The following is a 17,995-nucleotide window of genomic DNA, read 5'->3' as shown; positions in this document are numbered from 1 at the left end:
TCTCCAGCTCCCTGTGGACCCTACTGTACCCCAACAGCTGCTGTGTCCTTCACTTCACCTCCGCTCAGCGCTCCTGGAGATTGCATCTCCAAGAAGGCTCCTTTTAGTCTTTAAGGGCCTGTCTGCTTTTGTTGTTTTAATCCATCTCTTCTGCTTTACCACATTGTTGGTTTTAATCCACATTCCCTCATAGACTGGAAGCAGGTGGCTGAACAGTATGAATCCAGTCATGTACTCCCTTCCACTTGCTCTAAGCAAACAAAGTGGGCGGGGTTTGTTGTCCAGGACGCGCCCCCTGACTCTCGTGACAGACTGGTGCCTGATGGGGGCGCTAGGCCTCATTCTATTCTTCAGCCTGGCCTCGAGCCAGAAGATGGACCCTTCCAAGCCACCCATAGTCACCACCAACTATGGCAAGATCCGAGGTGTAAAGAAAGACTTGAACAATGAGATTCTAGGCCCGGTGGAGCAGTACCTGGGCGTGCCCTACGCCACGGCGCCCATTGGCGACCGCCGCTTTCAGCCGCCCGAGGCGCCGGGATCCTGGCAGGAGATCCGCAACGCCACGCAGTTTGCCCCGGTGTGCCCTCAGAACGTCCAAGGGGTGCTGCCAGAGATAATGCTGCCCGTGTGGTTCACGGACAACCTGGATGTGGCAGCCGGGTACATCCAGAGCCAGAGCGAGGACTGCCTCTACCTCAATGTCTATGTGCCGACGGAGGATGGTGAGTGGACAGTATTACATACAGGGGTGGAGAAGGGTGGGAGTTTTGGATTGGTTGGTTTTTAGATTCCTGATTAATGTCTGTCTCTGACAGATTTCACCTCCAAGAGTTGGTTGGAAATGGCTCACTGACCTTTTAACATTTCCAGCTAACTTGGTTTAAAAGGAGCAGTCCGAAAATGTCCTGTGGACGTGACGGTTACAAACATGATGCTGTTGTAAAACACAGAGGGCTTAACCAGTTCTTAATCCATGCAGATGGCAGGGAAATCAAGAAACATTTTTAGATATTTTTTTCTCTTTAATAGAGAAGTGTGGTCCGGGCCACGCTGGAGGTGTGAGCGTCAAGATATATTAGAGCGACTCCACTTCCCTTCATAAGATCAGCATCTTGCAAGAGTCTCGCTTATTTTCTCCATCCAGGGTTCAAAGCAGAATAGACAGTGAAAAAGGCTTTTCAGCACAATTTTCACAAACATCATAATCTGTCATTACATGTCACATATATTTGCAACACTTCCTGTTCCTTCTTTCAAAGTAAAAGCACTCTAGGTCTATTTTCCCGCCCGAAACCACTCATTTATTTTAACGGGTTTTTCATTATTATTTTGATTACGCCCTCCACATGCATCCATTGTGGCCCAGGCAGCTTTAGCGGAGTGTTTAACAAATGACAATTAAAGAAGGTAGAAAACTATTATTTCAAATACAACCCCAATCATCTGCTTTGCCTGCATTGGCTTTTAATCAAGCAGCTGCTGCTCCGAACCATTGCTGTTCATGGGAGGGATTCAGTGAACGGTGAACCACTTCGGGGAAATGGTCTGGAAAGCCACAGACAATATTTCCATTCTCCTCCGGATGAATGCACTACACTTCAACATCATAAATATTGCACAGAGGCTTCTTGTGGATTGTGAATCTAAGAATTAGAATGAATGGTGTGTACAATATGCAAATTATTCTGTGGAGGATTTTTTTTTTTTTTTACAACTTCCCCTCCCTGTTATAAAGCAAGAAAGCAAGAAAGCAAAGGTCAGCACTGAGGCAGTTTCCAGGTGCTTTATGGCAAAAGGATATGGTGATGTTTGACTTTTCATATATTTTTTTTCCTTTTCCCTTCATGAACCCTCTTCTCTCTGCTCAGATCCTACTGTGGACGTTTTTGTCTACCCGGGCACGATTAGGTGTAAGAGCAAATAAAAGAGAAAGAATTCCACAGTTTTTCGGCAGCTGTTATATGAGAGACTTCCATCACCCTCCACCTCCTCTTCTCTCGCTCTTTCTCCCTCTCCTTGCCTGGGGTATTGTAAGATGTGTTTCCCATTTGTCTTTTGTTGTCTACATCTCTAATATAAGCTGCTCTAAGCCGGCAGAGAAAAGGTGGGTTTCACTTGCAGAAGGAAAAACACATCCGTTTTGACGTGGGAGATGACAGGAGGTCTTAAGAAAATGGAAGAAGGAAAAAAAGATCACATCATCCATTTTGGGAAACACGTCTGCGCATTTGCACATATGTATGTTTGCATTAATCGATATTTTTTTATGTGATGAGGTACTGATTTCATTTTTTGAACAGATCCCTCACTCTAACACAGTCTCCCTTTCAGCCATTCCCTGCCCGGACTTCTTTTCCTTTTTTTTGAAAGACCTCCACAGCTCAACATCCTTCCCTCCGCCTCTCCACTCAGACACTGCAGCCTCAGCCCTCGACACCCCATCATTGCCACTTAAAGCTCCTCGGGCACATACAAAACACAATAAGTCAGGTCTTGAGTCATTTCACACTGTCGAGCAGGTTGTTTTCCCCTGTTCCCTGAGATGAACGACTTTGTGGAAATGCAAGTGCCATAACACAGATCCTATAAATACAAACACACATTTATTAACAGGGCTGTATGGTAACTTTTTTGCACATAGCACTGGTGCTGCTTTACTGCAGGGACATAACATCTGTAAAAAAATCGTTAAGCTTATTCTTTCTGTTTCATATCAAATGTATGTATCTGATGCGTTTGATCTCATGACAGTGAGATGATCAAAAACAATGTTCAAAGGGGTAAAATAGACTTGATTTAACTCCTTATCGCACTTTAATGGACTTGGAATGCTCTGCAATCCATAAAACAATAGTCTGTTCATCAACACAAGACCCTTGGGCGACAAAGAAGGAACGAGTCTCTGTTGGATAGAAAGCCAAGAGATGTTTTCCTTAGTTTTATCCCACAAAGTCAAAAATGCTTCAAATCAAGGCTTCAAATGTCACATTTTTGATAGTACGTTCGAAACAGCAAAGTACTCGAGACGTGAAGAGAACATGTATATATGTAAATAGAGCTCTCTCAGAAAAAACACATTTGATTTGATACGGCTTCTTTTTCCGTCCATTTACCAAATTGTAATGTCAAAGCCATATAGCGACCTAGATCGACCTGTCATTGTGGGATTTAGTGTCTCTACGCAGATAGGGGAATTGGTTTTATATAGTCCACACACATGAGCTGCCGTGTTCCAAACACACACACACACACACACACACACACACACACACACACACACACACACACACACACACAAATGGTAAATGTGTTTATTGCGCAGACAGTCTTTTTTGTAGCCCTTGCAAAGTATATGGCACACTATATAGCCCTAGTGAATTAAAAAAGGTAACATTGAAAATATATATCACCAGATACAGAAAGAAATGCCTTGGTTTATTGAGGGGGGGGGGGGGGGCAGCAGGCAACATATGAACATATGAACTCGTTTCATTCTTCATCCCTCATCATCATTGCTGGCACATTTATGGTGATCAAGTCAGGCATGACATTGCTAACCTCAGCATTCCCTCATGCAGCCCTGGGGTTGTCTGCGTCTTGTGCTCCTCCTTCCTTCCTCCTCCGCTTCTCCTCCTGCATTTATTTTAATATCTTTTTTGGAGGGGGTGATGAGAGGAGGAGAGTGGAATCAGGAGAGGAGAGGAGAGGGGGCCACGAGATCAGACAACTGCCACCCTGTTGTTGGGACTATATGAGCTCAACTCGCTGTCACACATAAATATGCTCCTATAACCACACATGCACACACAGATTCTCTCCCATTTTCATTTGCCGTGCCGCCCATCTCCTCTCACTTCTGCTCTTCTCATGTATTAAAACATGAATGCTGCATCTGTCAGAATCTCCCGAGTTCTTTTAACTCGTGTTCACTCGGTGGAGCAGCCGTGAGACGGTATCATCAAAAATATAACCCTCGTAAGTGGATTAATCTCACAGAACTACTTCTTAATGCTGTCGTCAGTGCGAATGGAAGAAAGTGGGGCACGGAAAACATGAATGTGTGTGTTCGTTCATAGATAAACAAATATACATACTCACGGCTCCTCACTTCATATTTTTAAGTGCTTACGTGTTGTCATCTTTAGTTCCATGGCACACATGAATAAGCATGTTTGTGAGTTTGTAATGAATTAGGAACAGACGTATGTAATCATCTCACAGTAATAAAACAACATCACACTTGTTACGCTCTCATAAACAGGAGCTTAATCATAATGTGGAAACTATGATGTCTAGCATTTTTTTAAGGGGAATTTGCCTCTTCCAGTATTTTAATATTTCAGAGCCTTGTTCCTCATCACATTCTCTGCACATTGTGACCTATTCCTAGACCGTCCTGTGAAAAACGATCCCAAAGGTCGCCTGGTCGCCGGTTTATTACGACCCATACTTATGTTTTATTGTTAGGCGACCTCTAGTAGCTGTAGTAATTAAGGGAAAAGAGGAAGTAGAGGAGGTCAAGAGGGGGATGGGGGGCGTGGTGGATGGATGGATCAAGACAACATAACGTGTCCTTTTATTCAGCATCCTTCACAGTGTGTGTGCATCACTGTTACCATGGTGACAAAGTTCCGGTAAGCCCGCTATTGTTACAGAACTGTGGGTCATATCAGAGGGTTTGGACAAATTATTTTTATGGTTCAGGTTGAAGGACCTATTTGACCTTTTTTGAGTTATTTAACGGTTATATTGAACAATAAATTACTCATAACTCAACTGGAATAAACTGAGTGAGAGTTGGAATGTCACCGTCATAAAAACTATAAAGCCAGCTTGCTTCTTTTTATAAAATACCAGGCCTGAGGACCCAGGGGTTTTTACCCTCTAGCAGGTTGCTCCCTTACCAAACACAGGCAAGGAGGGGGCTTCACTGGTTCCCTCGGAGATGACATCCCATAAATCTTAGCGAGAGGTTTTCTTATGGCTCCTGCAGAGTCACGCTGGATCGATGGACGAGGGGAATGGAGGAAAGGGCCAGCCTCCGCTGCTGCCGCCCCCGGGCCCTCAGACACACAGCATTCTTCTCTCAGCGGCTGTTAACAGAGCCCCGAGTCGTCATGGTGAATGAGTTGGGGTAGCTGGACTCTGCAGCCCCCAAATGGGAACTCGCTGTCAATGTTTCCCCGGCACACTCGGAAGCCGTACTGTTGATGTGATGAAGAAACCATTGGTTTGATGTTAGCAGAAAGATGGTTGTTGTGAAGGAGGCGACACCTGCTGAAGCATCTCCACTGACCGTGCAGCATCCGCACCGGAAACTGAATCAAGCCCTTTCAAGGCAGACGACCTGAAACCTAGACTGTGGAAATAAAATGCACATTTATCGCTATTGTCATCAATCCTTTTTAAATATTACATTTTCCGCCTAGCATAAAGTCTCCTCCACTTTGCTTGGGAATTAAGCTGCATGGGTTTGCACAAAGCTCACTGGTTGTTTGTGATACTAGACATTCATGAGGGTTATGCATGGAAATTTGTGCATAACTTTTCAAAAGATAGTTTCAGGAGCATACGTGCCTGATAACAGACCTTCTGCTCATACTGGTCTCCACGAGTAATGAAATAAATGGGGAATAACATCCTACTAGTAGATTTAGTCGACCCTTACTAGTCTAAATATATAGGACAGATGTGAATTGCCTACGCCCATTCAATCGCCTGATAACAGCCAAATCAGGTGAATTTTTACGACAGTTACTGAGGGAAAGTCTTTACTTTAATTGTCTTTGTCAAACCTCTTCTCACCCATGTGACCGCATTATGATCAGTAACGCTTTGCCCAGCCATTGTACAGAACCAATATCCATGTCACTCCTCAGACAAGGGTTCAGCAATCAAACAAGCATGGGTCTTGAATAAACTGACACCCATAATGTTGAAAGAACTTTATTGGTGGTGGGCCGGGGTTTCGCCCTGGTAAGCTGTTACAAAGTGCCTTTTAAGCTGCTAGTTCTTCCCAATTAATCCTGTTCTAGAAGGGTATACATCGGTTTTGCAAGATAATCCTCGGGGATTTGAACCGCTAACCTCAGCGTTGTCAGCACTGTGCTTCTTGGGCTGAGCCTCAGGGTGCCTTATAAATTATTCCATCCAATACCTCATCTATCTCCATGCATCAGACTCAAGCTCCCACATCTCCCCTCTGTTCTGCAATATTTCAATTTTCTGAGCAGATGCATCAGGAGGGGTTCGATACTAACACAATGCTGCAAGCAGTGGCCGAGGGCTGCGCTGCGGCTTCGCCAAAGGGCTAGAGATGAATGAATAGAAAAAGAGTGATAAAAACAAACAGATAAATCATAGAGGGAGGGAGGGAGAGAGAGAGAGGCGCTGGCATGCAGCAGTGGAAATGTATATTGCTTCTGATGCCAGAAAGAAACCATGATTTTCCTCTTTATGTCGTCTCTTTTTCCTGCCAGCCCCAGCTGATACCCTCTGAAGAACAAAAAATGGATGATGGCGCTGAAAATACTGTAGATCACCATCTTTCTGCAGGCACAAGACAATCCACTCCCCCCACAATGAACAATTGCTGTTACATACACTGTGGTTGCCTGTAGTTCCCAGGGGACTCATAAAATATCCACTGTCTTTCTCCCTGGCTCACACACACACCTTCTATCTCACACCCCAAATTCTTCTTTGATGTGAGCATGCTTGCCAGAGCTGAAGGAATCCAAAAAGACAAGGACACAGCTAGAAGCAGAAAGTTGGACTTGAAGCTCAGCGTCTCCAGATAGTTGTCATTTCAGGGAAGATGGAAGTCAGAGCAAAAGGCTTCATCCAGCCTGTGGTCCAACCTTTACAAACAAAATCCTTTAGTCCATCTTTGGTTTTTCACCTCCTGTAATGTTTCCCCTCGCCCCTTCTCCCTCTCCTCCGTCTGCTGAAGCACAGAGGAGCAGACGGAGACTGACCTGCCTGGTCAAAGGCTTTGTCTTACTCTGGGAGGTCATTAGGCTGAAAGCAGAATCATATCAGCCAGTGTCGGTCGGAACTTTTCCATCAATCCATTGAGGACTGATTGAGGACACTGAGAGACAAGGACACAACCATACCACAGTAGGGTGTCTACAACTTTAAACAAAAGGAATATAGGATGATCGGACTTCTCACCCAAAAGATGATATGGCTTCAGTCACGTTCTTTCGCGATTACATATGACTGAAACCAGATGGGAAGTTTGGCTACTTTGCCACTTGACGGCTTCGCTTGCTAGCATCCTTCATTTTCATGATCTTTTTATTTTTCAAATTTATTTTGAACATGTTAATAAAAAACACAAGGGAAACTCCTCCTTCCGTTCTGTAGAATTCTAGACCATATATTTTGAATTTGAACTGGTCATTACAGTTCAATGATAAACTATGAACGTGGCAGCCCTAGAAGTTACAGTTTAATGCTGGTTCCTGTACGCCTCACGTGCACGTTATCGGTGGACAAGTATAGAGCAAGTCAACTGTGCACATTGAAGCCTCTAGTCTCCGCTTTTACAGCAGTGTGCACAACCCAGTGAGGTGTGTGGCTAAAATAAACTAGTCTGAAGAGTGAAATAAGGTGTTGTGTTGTAAGAGGTACCGAAGCTGAAAGCCATTGATTTTGTCTACCTGGTTGGGCTCGCCCAGGTACAGCCAGTGAGTGCAGAACACCGTGAACAGAGCTGAGCTGCAACGCTGATTAAAAACACTGACAGAGCAAGAGCCTGCAGAAAAATTACAAGTCTGAAATCCACTTTTTTTTCTGACTCATAGAAAATAGGGGCCACTGAAACCCTATGTTATTTGATTGTGACCTTGCATGTTGTCCCCACAGGTATGAGGTACACTGTCTGTATTGTACAGTATTTCCACACCTCTGCTTGAAATCTCCTGAAAAAATGTGCCGCAAACTGACTTCTCTTGTTATGAAACACCACGGAAGAGTCTAAAAATACTCATTGCTTCCATGTGTCAACACTAATCACTTGCTCTTTTATTAGAGGCTCAACTGTGAACGTGAGGGAGCTACCGTGGACTTGCCGTGCTAGAACACACCACTGGATGTGGTTTATAGTGATCGTATCTCATTGTGATCGTAGTATGTTCTTATTCATATGGTTGCACTGTAAAATAAATTAAAGGAAAGAAGTCAACGAGGTCTCATGTTAGAAGCAATAGAACGGCAAAACTTGGTTTTACGGAACTGCTAGATTGGATATGGAGGATTTTGTGATGATGCTAACAGTTAGATATTTGCAAACCAGTCCCACCCAATGGTTAACGTTGTAGGTGCCGTTAATGTGGGAAACATTACCCTAAAAACTGCTTTCAAAGCTTTAACAATGACTGTAAATGAACACTTTGGATACGTCAATGCCTATAAACTGGTTGCAGCAGAGCACAACAAAATAACCCCCCACCCTTGTACAAGAATACAGGCTAACATGAACATAGGGCCAGGCTCAATGAATGAGGTGTAAGGACATAGCAGTCCAGTTGGATTCTTGGGTCATTGTGTCACAACCGAATATGTTACAGGTTAAAAAATTAGAAACTGGTTCTATGACTCAGGGTTATTAGTCCCCAAAAATACCAAACTAATTTTGTATCGATAATGTTTAAAAATAAATTCACAGTTGGAATTCCTTGGATCTTGTCACCCCCTATTGATACACTTCTAATCTCTGAGAATTTAACTTTTTTTTAACAATTTTAACTTTAACTTGTGAACTGGCAGAGTAGCATAATTACTGATAGTCCATAGCCCCCTTTATGTAGCCACTGTATATGTGCATTTGGTCTTATTTATGAATGTGAAGGACTGAGAGGTTTTTAGAGTATAAGGTCATTGTTTTGTTGACAACCCATTTATTTGCGAACAAGGATAAACTAGAAAATAGACATTCAAATCAGGAAAGCCAATATTTCTTACTACATTTGGTGAGTCAGAGTCTGGAAGTCGGGCAGTTGTGGCGATCGGCAGGGTTAAACAGTATTGTATGACGTGTAACTGACTTGCTTTAAAGGCAGGATAATCAGATTACATTCACCCTTCGGAACTGATGAAGTGTCTTGGATGAGCGGCAAAAACATCAAACCCAGTAGCCTTTGATGTTTAACTCTAGATATACTCCTGGCTATCAATTTCTCGTTTCATTCTCTTTTTTGTACCACAGTCAGTCGGTAAAGATTCCCTGATGGTTCCCAGGCAGGACAAAGCTCTATGAATGTTTGATATCTGCACAAAAAAGAATCTGGGCGGTAACATCACATCTTATCCAATTTGAGAGGTGAGGCGAGAGGAGCAGAGAGCTAAGCTGGCAGAGCTTGCGGGTTTGATGGACTGTTGAATTGGTGGAAAGGTTATCAGAAATGTGTCCAGAACTACTGAGGCTAACATGTCGTACAAGACAAAGCTGTACAGACAAAGAGGAGACGCCACATCAGGTGTGTGGAAGGGAGTGAGTGAGGAGAGGAGGACTGCGCCATGTCAAGAATACATCATCTCAATATTGTGTGGTGTGTGATGGACTGTTATCTTTCCAACCTTACTGGATGTGTTGGGTGGCGAGAGCAGATCATCTGTGAACAAAGCCACTTGGCCTATATTGGCTTGTTATAAAACTGTCAAAATCTGCCAGTAAATTTCACATTTAAGAAGTTGTTCTTCATTCTTCCATCCTGTGTTCAGCCCAACATCCTTTTGTTTCTTTCTACATCAAACTTGCAATTTTCCGCCCAGATTAAAGAGGAAACAGCTGAGTTTGGTTTGGTTAAATTGAAATATTTTCACTGAAAATCTGCCACTTTAACAGTTAATAGTTTGGTTAGTTTTTGTGACAATACTTGGAAACTTCTGATGGAACACTGCCTAGTTTACACACTTTTTGGTATTTTCAGACGGAAATAATGCAAGAGAAAAGATGGTGGTGTGGACTAAATGATCTTGATTTTAAACAGTCAAGTCAAAGTTGCGCACGTGTAATGTCTGCATTGTGCAGATTTGATGGTAACTAGACAAAGTATTTTCAAATTTCGCTCAGTAGCTGTACTTACTGTGGTTGCAAGCAAATGCAGCGGTTTCCCTAATGTGATTACGTGACTGAGACAGAGTCCACTGCCAGATTATGATATTGATCGCATTTAGAAACCTTGCGGTTTGCCTCTGAAGCAACAGTGTAGTTGGTGACAGACGCGGAAATGGAGTGAGGATGAGACCCAGGGACGTTCGAGCAGTGCAGAATTTAGATTGAAGACACAAGACAGGGGAAAGTGGGGCGGGGGGGTTGCCTTGGCAACCAAGCGCCACTTCCTGTATCCTCCTGTCAGGGAACGCATCAAAGGCCTCATGCATTCTGCCTTTCCACTAGACTCTGAATGAAGGAATTAGCAAGGGCTCAGTTCCAGCTATTTTTAGCCTGTGTGCCAGAGAGATGGAAAGAATGAGAGGGAAGTTGGGGAGGGTGTTTGTGTGTGCATGTGTGGTTAGCTTTTAGTGTCCTATGGGTGTGTGCTTGATGTATCTGCAAATGCGTGCAACATCACATGACCCCAATAAACTCTGCAATGTGTTTTTACGCATTTGTTGCGTTCATGTTGGCCATCTGTTTGTTTGTTCTTCTCATTCAGCTCATATTATATTTTTCTTCTTCCAGCGTTGCCAATCTTTTCTTCCTTCACAATCCATCCATTTTCTGTCGTCCCATCCTCCTTTCTTTTTCCCACCTCCTGCCCCTATTTTTTCACAGCTTTCCAGTCATCACCGTATGCCTTGGACGAGCGATGGAGGCAGAAGAAGTATTTAGCTGTAGACAGCCCATTTAAATGCTCTTAGCCTCAGGAGAGTGAATTGAATTTACAACAGTACTTAAATAATAAGCTCTCAGGCTTTGGCTATTCGTGTTTTTTTTGGCTTGGCTTCCTCCATGCAGCATTCCAGCACTATCTGGGATATGATCTGATTTAACTCTGGGATTGATGGAGTACGTCTAATTGGATTTGATGGAGTCTGATGCTAGCCGTCCTATCAATTAAACATTCCACATAAAATAAGCTTCCATCCCCGGTGGGACGGCGGTTTGTCTTCTGACCCAAGTTTCTGACGCAACCATCTCGTGAACTCTGTCCCAGTTTCCTACTTAAAGTGTAAATGTATCTTTAAATACATTCTTTTGCTGGTTGCACAAGTAAAACTCTCTTTCTACATAGAGATTTTGACTATGAGTCATAATATTGTCACATTATCATCCAAGGTAGCCTTACCACGAGCTAAAAGATTATTAAACAATGTCGTACATTCCTGTAGATGCCGTAGTTTTGTCTAATATCAACTGTATCAAATATTTGCGATTTCAATGAGAAGTACTACACTCCGTACGATCCTCAGGTGTAATAGCGATGTATCTGAATGGTGGAGCTTGCTGTTCTCATGGATTTGGTTACCACAACTGCAAAAATCATTGTGTTTCATCAATGATTTTCGACTGCGTAGCTTCTTCACACTTAAAATAATTATATAAATAGTTTCTACTTTTGTATTCCATTCATCTCGGAGCTGGTCTGCCTCGTTCCAGGCTTGAAACTTTATAAGAAGGATTTTCTGAAACAATGAATGGAAACTTACATTCTATTTGGATAAGGTCATTTCTATTGGTGTACTGGTTTTGCCTTTCTACGGCTTCCACTGTCAAAAAGGAGTCATGTTTGTGATATAGTGTAAACAGGGATTGGACAGTGTATTTGCCTAAATGTATCCCCCAGTTTATTGATACTGTTCCCAGTCTGAGCTGCTGAGTCGGCTGCACGGCCAGTCGCCCTGTCGCCATGTCGTTTACGAGAGCAACAGCAGTTGAAAATTACCAAGCAATGCTGTGAAATGGAGATAAGCTCAAGTATAGAAACCGGGCAGTGCGGTGTTGCAAGGATTTATTGAATTGTACCACTGAAGCGTTCAAAATTGATATTAGACATTGTTATTTCATTTTTAAATAGGAATCACTTCTACGCCTTTATCCTAAATATAAACCTTTTTCACTTGAATGGAAAAGCCACTCGGAGAGAGAAGAAAGTGATGTAGTGCTGCTTATTTAAAACCGACACAGACTGGGCCCTCAACAGGATCAACTGTACTAGTGTTTCCTGTATCTGTGGAGCCTGGCAACAGATAATGTTGTAAAACTGCAAGTGTACTTGTGATTATATAGTAACCTCTTAGAAAAGAAGCTGTAGGAAGATTGAAGATCCAGGAAACCTGTGAGGTGCAAAGAAAAAAATGAGAATTCAGCTGCCTGGGGATTAATAATGGCTCTGGTTTGCCTGGAAGATAAGTTACTGAAGATGCATGATATGCACGCGCACACACACGTGCAGACTTGTTAGACACATACAGTACATGCACAGCTCATTCTGCAGCGTGAGCCATGTTCCTTTTACTTTAACTATGTCCTTTTGCTCTCAGATACACACACACACACGCACACTCTTTCAGTGCATCTCAAAGGGCCATCTCTTCAGGGCTTCTGAAGCTGAGGTGGCCAGTGGCAGTGAATGCAAATTACCCCCACACACACACACAGATACACACACATAAACACACACACACACACACAGAGAGAGAGAGAGAGCATGCTCCCTCTGCCAGATCCTCACAGTGCCCCCACCCCCTTCCACCACACTGAATGGTAAGGGTAGAGAGAACAGGAGAAAAAGTGAGAGCAGAGATTAAAAGAAAGGAGGGAATGAAGGGATAGAGCAGGATGTTGTCCAGGGGTAAGGCCCCCTCTTTTACTGGACTGCAGATTCATTCATGTAGGAGAAAGTCAATGCATCAGAGAAACGCCATTCATCACTCGCCGCTGCTGGGTTCAAGCTGACGCCCAGTATTAATGACTGGAAGTTCAGTTTAATCCATGCAACACACACACACAGACACACATGTTCTCAAACTCAATTGAAAATGAAAGACAATTTATTTCTCATTGCAGGCATTGACGAAAATTATGTTTGGTGACTCCCCAGAGGGCAGCAGCAATAGAAACATGATACAACAACATAATTATGATGAGGTTGCATCCTGCATTAGCTCACAGGCACATATACTGTGTTTACTGATGTACACAAATGCACTAACTCAAGGAGGTGATGAGTGTGTGCAGGCTGAGTGCAGTCCTCGCGCAAAGTATCCATGCGGCTACACTAAAGTGAAAGTGCCGTACAAAATTGAACACACATAGGTCTCTGATACAGACACATGAACAAAGGCCAACATTTGTACAATTATAATCATTAAAATTATAGATCATAGTCTGTAATCATCCTCTTGACCCTTTTGACCGAAATAAATTTATACATTTTTGAATTGCTCTAAATATGTGATTACATTTTTAGTATTCAGATGCCGCACGACTTGAACTCGCCGGTTTAAGTGCATTATCAGTGGTAAATAACCAAGAGTCTAGTACCATCATGCATTGGGCAGTCAGTCAGGAAATCCATCAATGTGAATGTGCTGCAGTTTTGTATGAGGCAAAAAAATCCATCATGAATGGAGCCTGCGCTGCTCGTGAATGTCAGGCCACATTTCAGCACCACGGACAGCGTCAAAGAACACAGTTCTGACAACTGCACACAACGAGTGTTTCTCTCCTGCTTATTAATGTCCAACTAGTGTTTTTGAGCTTTTTGTAAATAATAATAATGAAAATATAATATAAACTTTATGTGTTTAGCCCTTTATCTACAAATTACAAAGTGCTTCACAAAATCCATGGCAAAAAATGAATGAACTGAAATAAAAGGTAATCAATTCAGTTGACTTTTAAGCGCCAAATCATAACCTAATAAGGTAAAGACCTTAAAATTTAAAGAGGAAACCAACATATCTCCCAATGAGCAGCACTTTGGAGACTGGGGAGAAAAAACTCCCTCAAACAGTCTGTGGTGTAGAATGAAGTTAGAAAACCTGATTTATAAAATGAATCCGAACCTAAATTTGCGTTGTTACTGTGCACGTGTTTGGTTTATATAAAAGTTTGAATGATCTACTGAACTACTGATATTTTTTCTGCGAGCTGTTAAACAATAGACACAGACCCCAGTTCACAACTTGTCAAATATAATCCCTGTAATTCAGGTCAATATGCAACATAACATGATACGGAAGTTGTACTTTTATTTACTCATTTTATTTAGACAAAATACCACTTCTTTAGGCACATGAGACACCTGCCAAGGGGGAAGCCGATAAGATGAATGATCCTTTTATCTGATAATGTAGAAGGCATCCAGTATCCTCATGTTTATTATTATCAATCGAAGTTGTTTTTTAATTGAAATTCCAATCAAGATCCTTCAAGTCCTCAGGGCAGAGCCTTTGGTATGATGTCGCTCGAGGGAGATAAGGTGGTTTAGCGAGAGAGATGGCAATTGAACTGTCCAAAAGCATTAAAATAACATGTTTCCTGTTTTAACACCGCTGTCAGCGCTGCCTTATTTCCCCGGGGTCTCCTTTATTTTTGCGTTTAACACGATTTCCTCCTCATTTTGGAAGACCTCCGTAGGACAAATTTGTATAAATGGAAGGTCTCTCATGGATTTCATGACCTAACATTAGCAGGAACATTTAGGAGAATATTTTTCCCATGTATTAATATGCACAGCTGGCATACATAAGGACATGGGAGATGAAGAGTCCAAGAAAGGCATGTAGAAATTGTAAATGTATATGGTCATGTTTCTGGATTCTTGGGTCCCTTCTAGGCTTTTGACCCAAATTACTCCCCGTGCTCCATCTCGGCATTCGCTCGGTGTTTCACTCTGTCAGCATTAGGAGCTCACTGGTTAGTAACGTGCCTGCGCTGCAGCCGGCCCACAGCCCGCGGTGGAATAAGCTCTTACGGGGCTGGTCATGGAGGAGGAGATGGATGTAGATGGAGGGAGGGAGGGAGGGAGGGAGGGAGGGAGGGAGGGAGGGAGGGAGGGAGGGAGGGAGGGAGGGAGGGAGGGAGGGAGGGAGGGAGGGAGGATGGCAAAGGGTCAGCCCCCGAACAAGCTTTGTGCTTTGCTTCTTTGTGTCCACGCTCCGCAGCGCGGTCCTCAGAAAAGACTTTAATGAAGACACGCTGAAACTCCTGTTTGCACTGACTGTAAACGTTATGAGCGTTAACATTTTTCAGCATTCCCCATCACTTCCATGTGCGTATTTCAAGGTAAATTCAGCTATTTCCAATAGTCTTTGTGTCAACTTTTGATCATTTTTGTTATCGATTATAAAGTATTTCTTCAATTATAAAGTCCACTATGGATTTTTAGGCCAAAGGTGATTTCCCTCACAAAATATCTGACAAATGAATATGAAATACAAAATCAGCAAATCCTCATATCTGCGTGGTACCAGTCAGTATTTGGTATTTTGATTCAAAATCTTGAATATGTAAGGTTTTTAAAATTTACAAGACCATCTTTGCATCAAATATCTGGTTCTGTTAGATGAGAAGACCTCTGTGTTAGATGTGGTGGAAAGGTCTTTGACATTAAAGCTGCAAGATGACTTCAAAGCCCCCTTGGACAGATGAACAGCAGCGGTGATCAAGGGTGACCAAGGGGCCTTTGTTCAGGGCAGAAATAGCCCCGGGGTTGAACGACTGTTTAACCAAACAAACAGATTGTGTTCCTTCATGGACAACGGCAAGGAAAAGGCAATACACCGCCGAGATTACCTCAGAGATGAAATAATACATGAAACGGCAACAGAGCAGCTGAGCCTGTCAACATTTTGATCGCTCAACACAACAACATCCCATCATATTTTTCCCCCCATATGTCAGACAACATAAAAACTGTTTGTTCTTCAAAGGTTAGACCGATGAAGAGCGTACACAGACGCGAAAATACTCTGCTGCCGAAAACCGCAAATGTCAGAATGGTTAAAAAGTGGACTCCTCTGAACGCAAACCTTATCTTAAACGTGGAGAGACGGAAAGCGAGAGGCTGACAGACCCAGGGTCTCATGGGAGATGGAGTCGGAGAGTAATCTTATCGCTTCTGGGCCAGAGGGAATGACACTGTTGGGACTGGGAATTGACTGGATCTGCACACACCGAGTTCAGTTGGACCATTTGAGTACACCAGATAAATTTATCGTAATGTATAGTAATGCAGGTCATAGGGCTAAGTGTTCAAATATAATCACAATATTAAATTATTTTTATAACCATCACATATATGATCGAGTGCTCCAGATGATAGCGTTGACAGCTATGCTAGGTAGCTGCTTAAGCTAATACTCACATTATCTTCACAGATTGACAGGTTGTGCTTCTACACAGCCCTGAATCCTGTCGGCCTCATTTAATTTGTAAGGCCTTTAAGAAAATCGAAATAAATGAAGTGGTATTTCTTTTTCAAATAAAAATGAATAAGAGTTTATTTTGCCGTTGTTTTGCAAATTCGCACATTTGACATTGATTTGCTTCCACTGTTAGTTTAACTTTGGCTGTAGATAGGTGTAGCTGGTGAAATTAATAATTGCCAGATAAAAGTTCTGTAACTTTATCTAAACAGCAATTTATTTCACACTAGGTGGTTGTGATAAAAAAAAGAAAAAGATTATTGTTCACTCACCTATTGTATAAGAAAATAAAAAACACATACATAACTAGAACACTCAGAGAGCTCTTACCTCAGACTCATAAATAACAGCCTCTTCAACATGTCCGATTTTGTTTTCACCAAGATCCATGAGTTGTTCTCTAGCAAAATCACCAAAATTGAAGGGATTCTTTTCTGTCCTATAATGCATCATTCGTTTTATAAATAAATAATATACGCAAATGAAAAAATAACCTCCTTCGGGGGACCACGTTATAGTCGTGCATTTAATTGACGTAGAAGCGAGCACCTTGGAGACCAGACACACTCATCACCATCGAAACACAGTTGTAAATCAATGTGTGGAATCGGAGGTGGGTTTTTCATTAAAAGTTTCATGCAGTGTTTACGCTGGGGATTCAACGTGACATATGAAGTAATGTAACTATCGAATTTCTCTTTCTCTATTTGGCCCTCTTATGAAAAGTTAATGCAGCAGCTCCCGGTCTCCAGTTAAGTTCGATATTCTCGGTTGAGAGGAGCAGAATTTATAGTCGACAGCGTGTGAGGTCCCCGACAATCTTTTACTATTTTTATTCTGTTGTACTGTGTAGGACAAGAATCAAATCATTCATATTCAGAGTGGAATTTAAAGCAGCAGCGCACACATTTGTTGATGAAGTGGATGCATAAACGCACAAAAAGATAAACCTGGAAGTATGTGTGTTTGTGTGTGAATGTGTGTGTGATTGTGTGTGGCTGCATGGGGAGAAAATGGCTTTAACCTTCATGCCTACTCGATCATCACCACTTCGTAAATGTCACTCCATCCTCCTCCCTGGCCCTCTCTACATCTCTGTTTACACCCTTTCTTTCTCTCTGCTTCACATAATCTCTTTATCTGTTTCTCTTTCCCCCCCCATCTTTTATTTTCACCCCCTGCTCTCCTCTGTGTCCTCCAGGTTCCTCTGTGCTTCCCAACTTTATCCTCCTCCCGCCAATCCTTCCTTTACCTCCTTCATCCATCCAACACTTAAGCCCCCCCCCCATACATAAATACTACTGCCCTCATTTTTGTGCAAATGGTGGCCTCTTTCGCTTCCTTTTTCCTCTTTTAGCCTCCTCTCTTTCTCTGTCTATAATGCACGCGTTGTTTTAAAAACCCCTATGTCAGCACCCCTCTCCCTCCTTCTTTTTCCTCTCCCTTTCTCTCTGTCTACTTTGGCCCCTTTAGCTAAGTTGGATCGATAAATCTCAGCCTCTCAATCTGAGGCTTCAGAAGGAGACACCGGGAGACCGAGAGGATGGAGAGACACAGGGAGAAAAAAAGAATGAATGAAATAAAAGGCAAGAGGTAAAATGTGGGA

The 17,995-nt window shown here is 42.6% G+C and overlaps 1 protein-coding gene across 10 annotated transcripts in view; it reads left to right on the top strand.

Moving 5' to 3' along the window:
* Window positions 1–211: 211 nt before the first annotated feature.
* The window catches only part of nlgn2a (neuroligin 2a), a 99,301-nt gene continuing 81,517 nt past the window's right edge, over window positions 212–17,995 (top strand). For 2 of the 10 annotated variants that reach the window (XM_061066554.1, XM_061066552.1), the window contains exon 1: window positions 389–725. In XM_061066554.1, the coding sequence (XP_060922537.1) occupies window positions 620–725 (106 nt within the window). In that variant the 5' untranslated portion in view covers window positions 389–619. Of the gene's footprint in view, window positions 779–890; window positions 896–2,916; window positions 2,940–5,510; window positions 5,523–6,380; window positions 6,407–13,522; window positions 13,546–17,995 lie in introns of all 10 variants that reach the window. The other 8 variants (XM_061066553.1, XM_061066550.1, XM_061066555.1 and 5 more) reach the window with 8 other exon arrangements.

The sequence above is a fragment of the Limanda limanda genome, chromosome 22, assembly GCF_963576545.1.
Source record: "Limanda limanda chromosome 22, fLimLim1.1, whole genome shotgun sequence".
NCBI classification, from domain to species: Eukaryota; Metazoa; Chordata; class Actinopteri; order Pleuronectiformes; family Pleuronectidae; genus Limanda; species Limanda limanda.
The sequence above is the reverse complement of the archived record's forward strand: the minus strand, read 5'-3'. Positions and strand labels throughout refer to the sequence as shown.